General features: G+C 51.3%; 1 protein-coding gene across 1 annotated transcript in view; it reads left to right on the top strand.

Annotated features, from left to right (window-relative positions):
* Nucleotides 1–1,284: 1,284 nt before the first annotated feature.
* The window catches only part of LOC119522593 (voltage-dependent L-type calcium channel subunit alpha-1F-like), a 35,411-nt gene continuing 26,434 nt past the window's right edge, over nt 1,285–10,261 (top strand). Inside the window, 18 exon segments of the mRNA XM_037821018.1 lie at nt 1,285–1,309; nt 3,161–3,373; nt 3,376–3,409; nt 3,755–3,860; nt 4,055–4,194; nt 4,430–4,572; nt 4,675–4,827; nt 5,445–5,641; nt 5,736–5,772; nt 5,775–5,835; nt 6,486–6,676; nt 6,900–6,999; nt 7,104–7,193; nt 7,348–7,374; nt 7,518–7,678; nt 8,543–8,768; nt 9,795–10,002; nt 10,084–10,204. Coding sequence (XP_037676946.1) covers nt 1,285–1,309; nt 3,161–3,373; nt 3,376–3,409; nt 3,755–3,860; nt 4,055–4,194; nt 4,430–4,572; nt 4,675–4,827; nt 5,445–5,641; nt 5,736–5,772; nt 5,775–5,835; nt 6,486–6,676; nt 6,900–6,999; nt 7,104–7,193; nt 7,348–7,374; nt 7,518–7,678; nt 8,543–8,768; nt 9,795–10,002; nt 10,084–10,204 — 2,233 coding nt within the window.

Here is a 10,261-nt window from a genome sequence, read left to right as displayed (position 1 = left end):
AGTCGGAGACCGAGTCGAAGGCCGGGTCCCAGCGCGAGGACTGCAGCTGTTGAAACCCAGCTCCGCGCCCGCGGTCCACAAAGTATCACGGGATGCGCGGAGAGAGCCGGGAAGGGTAGTTCCGTGAGCGCGCACTGCGCACGCCGGATGCCTGGAGTCCTGGTGTGTGGGTGCGTGCGTACCGGCTTGAGCGCGCAATGGCCACTGGGAGCTGTAGGTATTCTGCCGGCAGTCTGAGGAACTCTTCCAAGCAGGCAAAGGAGCATATCCTACGCGCGTGTGCTTAGAATCTTGACGCATTCAGAAGTGTAGAAATTAAGAACAGAGGCTTTAGCGCAAAGCGACTGACTGGGTTTGAGGCTCAGCTCTGCAGTTTACTAAATGTGGAACCGTGGGCAGGTCATATAACTTCCTTGTGGGTTAGTTTCCTCATGCGTAAAACAAGACTATTAATAGTACTTGCTTCGTAGATTAAAACACTTTATTTAAGTAAAGGTGTACTTTGTGCCTGACATACAGTAGGAAAACATTCTATAAATGATAGTTACTGGTATTCATGCATTCAATCAATGCTTTATTTTAATATGTTGTACATATTTGTACACTCCAAAGAATAATTACACAGCAAACACCCCTGTAACCACCATTTATTGAAAAATGTAACCTTTCACCACTGCATTCTAGTGCTATGTTTGTAAACCACATGTCCACATATGTGGAGCACTGTTTCTGAACTCTGTTTGAATCACTGTGGCTTTATAACAAGCGTGATATCTGACATGGCAAGACCTCCCATTTGTTCTCTGTAAAGGATTTTGGCTCTTCTAGGTCCTCTGTACTTTGGTTTAGAATCAGTTTATCAAATTTCACGGAAAATCTGTTGAGATTTTGATTGAGATTGCATTGAATCCCTAGATCGCTTTGGAAAGAATTGATATCTAGATAATACTGAATATTTCAACCAGTAAACTTAATCTATCTCTCCATTTATTTTGGCTCCCTTTAATCAATTGATGATTTGATAATGTTTTCATGAAAATATTGCACATACAATATGTATGTTAGGTTTATTTCTTAAAATTTCGGATATTTTTGGAAAATGATAACATTTTTTCTTATTTTGTTTTCTGACTGTATGGCGCTAGTATACAAATTTCCCATCTGCACCCTGCTCACCCTCCCATCTGCCCCTTTTATCGTCCCGCCCTGTGACCTTAATCCCTCCAAAGCTGGGGAAGGGGAGGGGGTACTGCATACAGATGGCCCTTCAATCTCGAAAGGAAGATGTCGGAATCTGAAGGCGGGAAAGGTGAGAGCAGCTTTCCACCCTCTGTAGATCCTTGGAGCAAACCTGGGCTCTGCTGCACCCTCAGTCCCTCTGCCCCACCCGCCACCCTCTGGGACCCCAGCCCCGGGGAGCTTGCGCAGAGCCAGAATCACTTTCCCCTGTTCCCATTCCAGTCAGCCCCAAACACAACCCCAACCCCAACCCCACCTGGGCCCTCACGCTCAGCCTTAATTCCCAACTGAAACCCAACCCTAATCCTGGCCCTGACCTATCTTAGCAGCACCCTAACTCCAACTCCAAAGCCAGTCCCCACTTTAACCCTAACACAAACTCAACCCTACCCAACCACAGGGCAGAGCCCTGAGCTCAGACCCCAACCTGAATACAGATCTTAGCATGGGCTCTAAAGTCACCTAACCTCAACCCCAACCCCTGGAAATCAATACTGTTAATGAATGAATCTGACTTTTTCCAGAAAAAATATAGCCCCATTTTTTAATTTTTAAAATATTTTTGTAGTGAAATATAACATATATAAAGAAATGTGATAACTTTCAAAGTACAGTTTAACAAGTTGTAGAGCAAATTTCAAAGTATGTTATGGGTTACAGTTCCACAATTTTAGTTATTTCCTTCTAGCTGTTCTAATACATTAGACACTAAAAAAATCTATGTAATGATTCAGTAGTCATAATCCTTTTTTAAATCCTATCTTGTCTGTTGCCGCTCCTACTCCTCCCTCTCATTTGATCACTGTCTCAATCTTCAGGGACATCTGGGCAGTGACCACTCTAACTTGTTCATATTGAAAAGGGGTGTCTATATTATGGGGAAGGGAGCTGCATCTGGTTGATGTTCTTGAAGAGGCTGTTGCCTCTGGGTTATGGGACTTATCTGGCATAGGAACAATCTGGAGTATCCAAAGTTTCTGTATAGCCCCATTTTTAAGGTCAAAATTAGAGAAAGAGGACACACACTTGATAGTGGTGGTAAGTCGTGAGGGCTAGAGGGTCAGGCTACTTACCTCCTAATTTGATCACCTCATCACGTCCCTAACCTCTCTTTTTGCCTCAATTTCCCCATCTGCAAAATGAGAATAATACTATGTGCCAGGCATTCTTCTGAGTGCTTTAACTCATTTAATCCTCAAACAACCCTTAGGAGATAGGTACTCTTATTATCATCCTTATATACAGATAAGGAAACTGAAGCTCAGAGAGGTTGCATAATTCCACCACAGCCACACACAGCTTCCAAGTGGTAGAGTCAGGTTTTGAATTCATACAGCTTGTTTCCTCCAAAGCTGGGGATCTTAACAAGGCCAACCTACTGCCTTCCAGAGGCTGAAACAAGGCCACAGGAGTTGGGAATGGCTTTAGTTGAAAACCCCAATGCAAAACTCAAAATCCCCCTCAAATTGCAACTTCAACCCTAACCTTGATCCTAATTCTAACCCCAACTCAATTGGGATTCCCAATCCTAACCGCCATCAAACCTCAAGTCCACTCCACCCCCACCTACATTTAAACCCAACCCCAAATCTACCCCTCAAATTTAACCCTAAACTTGACTCCATCTATAAACTTAATCCCACCCCATACCAATTTAAACTCTACTCCCAACTCTAATACCAAACCCTACATCACTTGGCAACTTAATCCCACCTTCACTCCTATATAAACACTCACCCTACCCCCTCCATCTTAATCCCAACACCAACTTTTACCCCCAATCTTCAACCCAGCTTTTCCCAACTCTCCCTAATTTTACATGCTCTTCTCTCCTTCACTCAGACAGAGGGATGGGATCAGGTAGGAGGCAGTCACGATTGCCCCAATACCTCTCCCTACCTGACTTGATTTCTCCACACAGAAACCACCCTTGAGTCCTGCCCAGCCAATGGGCCAAACCCTGGTCCTGAATGGGGGCTGTGCCCTGGGCCCCCCACCATGGGGAGTGAAATCTGTGAGGCATCGGACCTGGATATCCCTAGATGAAGGACCCAGCATAGCAAGCACAAGACGGTGGCAGTGGCCAGTGCACAGCGGTCACCCTGGGCACCCTTTTGCCTCACACTGGCCAACCCCTGCGGCAGTCCTGCATCAGCATCGTGGAGTGGAAGCATCCTGGAAGGCCAGGGACAGGGATCCAGGGTGAGGGTCACCAGGGTACCAAGAGCTAAGGATCAGGTCAGAGCAGGAATGGAGGAAGGCAAGAAGTCAAGAATGGCATTAGAGGAAGAGTTGGGAAAGGTGAAGACCACTAAGGGGTCAAGAGTCATGGATTGAGCCATTCTGAGAGTTGGGGATGGCTAAAATTTTCCAGGACCTTGGTCAGGGCAGGGCATGGGAATGTCAAGGCATGTCACCTTGGAGTCAAGGGTCAGTATTTGGGGAGAGGACTGCAGGGGTTGGGGGAGGAGTCTGATGCCATTTCCGCCTGGGTCCTTGACTGTGTCCACTTGAGGCCCTTCGATATCCTCATCCTGCTGACCATCTTTGCCAACTGCGTGGCCCTGGGGGTCTATATTCCCTTCCCTAAGGATGACTCCAACACCGCCAACCACAACCTGGTGAGACTTGCCCAGCCCCTGGCCCTGGGGAAACATCTCCCCAGTAGTGTCAACACTTCAAGCCTTCCAGCCAGGCCTTTCTGACACCCCTGACACCCCATCCTGACCCAGCCCCACCTCGGTTGCTGGCTAGACCCGCTCCCTGTCCAACCCCGCCCCCAAAATAACTCCCTAATTTCCCTCCCTGCCCCCAGGAGCAGGTGGAATACGTATTCCTCGTGATTTTCACCGTGGAGACCATGCTCAAGATCGTGGCCTACAGGCTGGTGCTCTACCCCAGCACCTACGTCTGCAACGGCTGGAACCTACTGGACTTCATCATCGTGGTGGTCGGGTGCGCGTCGGCAGAGGAGCAAACCATCCTGGGGTGCCTTCCATCCCCAGGCTCAGGGAGGCAGCCGCTTCCGACCGCCCGCATTGGGCCGATGGAATCAGGGATAGTAACACCTTTAAATCCATTTGCCCTTCCAGTTACAGGGCCTGGAGCTTTTCCAGGGAGATGGGAGATTTGGGGGACGGTCGCAAGGCCTGACCCCCCACCAACTGGTCCAGTGCTTCCCCCCTTTCAGGCTGTTCAGTGTGCTGCTGGAGCAGGGCCCCGGACGGCTGGGGGACGCCCCGCATACCGGGGGGAAACCGGGCGGCTTTGATGTGAAAGCATTGCGGGCATTTCGGGTGCTGCGGCCACTGAGGCTGGTGTCCGGGATCCCTAGTGAGTGTCGTGTCAGGTGGGGGGAGGGAAGGGGAGACAGAGTAAGGGTGGGGTTGAGCTGACGCCATCTCTAACTCCGCCCGCCTCCTATCCTCGCCGTAGGCCTGCACATTGTGCTCAATTCCATCATGAGGGCGCTGGTGCCGCTGCTACACATCGCACTGCTGGTGCTCTTTGTCATCATCATTTATGCCATCATCGGACTCGAGCTATTCCTCGGACACATGCACAAGACGTGCTACTTCCTGGGATCGGGTCATCCAGCCCACCCTTCCCGGGACAGGCCACTCCCCTTCCACGGGTTCCTGGTCCCCACCCTGTTTTCAAAGAAATCCACCCCAATTCACAAGACTCCACCCCCATGCGTAGGCTCCACCCACGGGATACCCAAGCCCCACCTATTCCATAGCCAAGACTCCACCCTCAGGCCCAGATTACACCCCACCCCCACCGGCTAGTAGCTCCGCCCCTAACACAAGATCCCATCCCCAGGCCATATACCCAAGCCTTTCAAACTTAACCCGGCCCAGACCTTGCCCCCTTACTCTCTGGCCCAACCCTCTTTTCAAAGGACTCCCCTAGAGTCACAGGGCTCCACCCCCAGACTCTTGTTTCACCGTTATTTACAAGACTCCGCCCAAGATCCACAGGCCCAGCCCCCAGACCCCTGTGGGTGGGAATCAGAGCTTCCCATTGGTTCAGAATCCTGGCCTGGCAGGGTTCCGGGTTTTCCCTGGAGGCGGGGCCAGGGCTGCCCTTGACTTGGAAAGCTAGGATCCTGATTGGAATTCCCCAGGTGGGCGGGACTCCAGGGTGGCGCGGCAGCCAGCGACCATGGTTCCAGGGGGCCCCCAGCTCCAGTCTCCCCGCAGACGTGGAGGTGGAGGAGGACCCGTCGCCCTGTGCGTCTTCGGGCTCGGGTCGTGTGTGCACGCTGAACCAGACCGAATGCCTTGGGCGCTGGGCTGGGCCTAACGGAGGCATAACCAACTTCGACAACTTCTTCTTCGCCATGCTGACGGTCTTCCAGTCCGTCACCATGGAAGGCTGGACCGACGTGGTCTACTGGGTGAGGTCGACGGCGAGCACATGGGCGAGGAGTGTCCAGCCCCAGCGGGAGTGTCTGCATACCCTGAAGGATGCATGCCCCCCTTTCTCCCCAGATGCAGGATGCTATGGGGTATGAGCTGCCCCGGGTGTACTTAGCCTCATCATCTTTGGATCCTTCTTCGTCCTCAGCCTTGTGCTGGGCGTCCTGAGTGGGTGAGGGGCCCAGACGTACCCCACACACACACCTCACCCCAGGTGCACGCACGGGCATGCACACACACACATGGCCCCTACGCTTTTTTTGTGCCTGGCAAACTCTTAGGCATTCTTCAAAACCCACCTGAAATACTCCTTCGTTCAACCAACATTTCTTGAACATCAACTGTGTGTAAGGCACTGTTATAGGAAAGGAACAAGAGAGAAAAATCCCTGCCTTTGTGAAGAATATGTTCTGGAAGGAAGAAACAGACAATAGCAATATACACAATAAGTATATGTATAAGCAAATATATGTATGTACACACACAAAGATACAGTGTTCTAGGAATACATGCTATGGAAAAAAAGAAAAGATAAAGATCAGGAATGGCTAGCAACTCTTGCCATTAGGAATAGAGAGGTCAGGGCCCACCTCATTAAGAGGGTGGTATTTGAATAAAAACCTGAAGGAGACGGGGAAGTGAGCCATCTAGGTATCTGAGGGAAGAGCATTCCAGGCAAAGAGAGCAGCCAGTGCAAAAGCTCTTGTGGGTGAAAGTGGCTGGCATTTTCAGAGAACAGCAAGGAGGCCCGTATTGCTGGAGTGATGAAGGCTGGGGGGCTAGGGCAGTTCCGCCACCTAGCCCTCTGTCCTGCCCCCTCAGGGAGTTCTCCAAGGAGAGGGAGAAGGCAAAGGCACGAGGGGACTCCCAGAAGCTGCAGGAGAAGCAGCAGTTGGAAGAGGACCTGCGGGGCTACCTGGACTTGATCACACAGGCTGAGGAGCTGGACATCGAGGACCCCTCGGCAGCCGGCAACTCTGGTTCTGTGGCCGAAGAGGGCCGGGCCGGCCACCATAGGCCACCCCAGTCAAGCCTATTCCCAGTTCTACGCATGCCTCAGATATGGACTTCCTTCTTGAGACCCAGTTCTAACCTGTAACACTCTAGGCCCCACCCCCAGTTATGGTCTAGGACAAAGAAACCAGACTCAGCTTCCACATAATCACTCCCCACCCCCAGAAATGGCCCTAAGTGCCCCCAGGCCGAGTTCCCTAACTGTCTCTTCTGTCCCTGCAGGGCCACTGCTAGCCGACCTGACCCACAGGAGGTATGGACGTCTGCATTGGTTCAGTCACTCCACGCACTCCAGCAGCAGCCATGGTGGGGGTCCAGCCAGGCCTGGGTTGGGTGGGGAGTAGGCAGAGGAGAAGCCAAAGGCAGCACCCTGTGGGGGGGCTGTCTTCAGGTCCTGATCTCTATCCCCACCCTGCCCACAACCAGCCTCCCAGCCAGTGACACCGGTTCGATGACAGATACCCCAGGGGATGAGGAGGAGGAGGAGGGGGCTCTGGCCAGTTGTACCCGTTGCCTGTGAGGGTCCCCAGCCCTTGACGCCTTACCCCAGCCCAGAACCCAGTCCCTACTTCCACCTCCAACCTTGACCTCAGCCTCTGACCTCCGGTCCCAGCCCCTGACTTGCCCTCAGCCCTTTATGACCCCCACCTCCGATCCCCTTCTTTTCCAGAAGCAAGATTATGAAAACAAGGGTCTGGTGAGTTGGGAAAGCTGTGTGACTCTTTTACCCCATGACCTCCAAGCTCCTCATGACTGCCAGTCTCCCTGTCTGAGCCCCGCCACCCAGGATGGGCTTAGGTAGGTGATTTCAGCTAGTGGTCGCCTCATTCCAACCCCCAGCCGCCGCCTCCACCGAGCCAACCAGGGCCTGCGAGCGCAATGCCGGCGGGCTGTGAAATCCAATACCTGCTACTGGGTTGTGCTGCTGCTGGTCTTCCTCAATGCACTGACCATTGCCTCCAAGCACCACGGACAGCCCATGTGGCTCACCCAGACCCTGGGTGCGACCCCCAGCCTTCCAGTCCTCTCCCCACCCTCAATTCTCTCTGTTTCAGGCTGTCCAGACACTGTCTTCCCACCAAGATAAATGCAGACAGCCTCATCCTGTCCCATCCCACTTATGTAGGGCCCACTGTCTGCATCAAGCTTGGCTCTCTGCATTTTATTCAATTGATCTTCACCCGAACCTTATGTGAATTAAGTACTAAGGCACAGAAGGGTTGACTAATCCCAGCTAGTAATGGCAGAGCCAGAATTTGAACCCAGGAAGCCTGGCTCCAGGATCCAGGCTCTTAACACCACACTGTCTAGACAATTAACCCCTCTGTGTCTCAATTTCTCCATCTACGAAATGAACATATTAATAGTATCCACTTCATGGGGTGGTTGGTTGGATTTAATGAGTTAAAGTAGCAAATGCTTAGAACACAGCCTGGCCCATGATAGGTCCTTTGGAAGTATTATATTATTATTATTATTATTATTATTATTATTATTATTATTATTATTACCATTATTATTATTCCTTATAACCTCAACCCAACTCGAATACTGAGCACACTTCTAACCCCAACCTTCAAACCAACCCCAGTTCCAACTAAACCCCAGATCCTAGATCCACTCTTGAATTGGAGTCTTCCTAGACTCAAAAACGGCCTCCATCCCAACTCTGTCCCAGCTCCAGGCCCCTCAAAGCCTCACCTGCTCTGACCTACAAATGTACCCCAGTCCCTAGTCCTAGCCCTACCGTAGCTCGAACCTGGCCCAATGCGAACTCCCCCAGATCATCCCATGGCCCCTACCTCCCCTCCCATGTCACCATAGAGACTGGCAAGCCCAGTCATCCCTACCTGTCTCCCCAGCAGAGTATGCCAACAGAGTGTTGCTCTGTCTGTTCACGGTGGAGATGGTTCTCAAGCTGTATGGTCTGGGACCCTCTGCCTATGTCTCCTCCTTCTTCAACCGCTTTGGCTGCTTTGTGGTTTGCGGGGGCATCCTGGAGACCACCCTGGTGGAGGTGGGAGCCATGCAGTCCCTGGGCATCTTGGTGCTCTGATCTGTGCGCCTCCTCAGAATCTTTAAGGTCACCAGGTATGTGTGTGGGGTGGGAACAGCAAACACAGCCCCAACTGTCCCCACCCAGCTCCAATGATAACTTCGTCTGCATCACCATTCACTTAGCAAACATGCATCAGGTACTTACTGTTTGCCAGGCAACCTTCCAGGCCCAAGGGAAATGCTAAGAGCAAAAGTAGACACAAATTCCTGCCTTTGTGGAGATTACTGTCCTTTGGGGAGGTTGTCTACTCCATTTCCACCCCCTTTCTCAACCTCAACCCCAGCTGTAATATCCCCAACCTTACTGCCAAACTCTACTTCATTCCCATCGCCAACCCTCACCCCTAACACCATCTCAAATCCCAACCTCCAACCACAATATCATCTACAAGCCCATTTACAACTCTAATACACAAGCCCAAGCCCAACCTCATCTCTAGCCTCATCCATAACCCTATCTTCATCCCCATTGCTAACCACCAACTATAACTCAGTCCTCAATTCCCAACCACAACTTCCACATCCCTAACCCCTAACCATCACCTATCTCCAACTACAACCCTATTCTTTATCCATAATCCCATATAAAATCCCAACCACCAAACACAGCCCTTTACACAATGCATCCTCAACCCTATCTCCAATGCTACCCCCAACCACAACCCCATCCTCATCTCCATCCCCAGCCTTATCCCCAACTCTCAAACACAACCTTATCCCCAACCCTGAATACTCCTGAACTCCTAACCTAAGCTTAACCCTAACCCCAACCACAGTCCAAGTCCCAACCTGATACCCAATTCTAGCTTCACAAACTTCCAACTAAACACCCATCCTAACTTTATCTCCTATTACACCCAATGCCAACCCTAACCAAACTCTACTTTCCTATCACTTCTTACTCTATGTCTACTCCAACTCCAAAATCATTTTTCAAACCTCACACCAAACCTGACATTAACCCACCCCACCCCAATGCATCCAAAGCTGGAGCCCCTGCCCTGGCTTCTGGCTCACCAGAGGCCATGCCATCAACTCTGACCCCTTCTATCTCTGCAGACACTGGGCATCTCTGAGCAACCTGGTGGCATCCCTGCTCAATTCAATGAAATCCATCGCATCGCTGCTGCTTCTTCTCTTCCTCTTTATCATCATATTCTCTCTGCTTGGCATGCAGCTGTTTGGGGGCAAGTTCAACTTTGACCAGACCCACACCAAGCGAAGCACCTTTGATACCTTCCCCCAAGCCCTCCTCACTGTCTTTCAGGTGGAACCTAGAGACCCTGGGATGAATGGATTGGGGGAATCCTGCAGTGGGGAGAGCTTCACAGTGACCTCTCACCCCCAGATCCTGACAGGCGAAGACTGGAACGTGGTCATGTATGATGGTATCATGGCCTACGGTGACCCCTTCTTCCCAGGGATGCTGGTCTGCATTTATTTCATCATCCTCTTCATCTGTGGCAACTGTATCCTCATAGCCTTGGGGGGCTAGATAGTGGCAGGGTGGAAGTAGATAGGGGGAC

Source organism: Choloepus didactylus, chromosome X, assembly GCF_015220235.1.
Source record: "Choloepus didactylus isolate mChoDid1 chromosome X, mChoDid1.pri, whole genome shotgun sequence".
Classification (NCBI taxonomy): Eukaryota; Metazoa; Chordata; class Mammalia; order Pilosa; family Megalonychidae; genus Choloepus; species Choloepus didactylus.
Note: the sequence above shows the minus strand (reverse complement) of the source record. Positions and strands in the feature narration are given on the sequence as shown.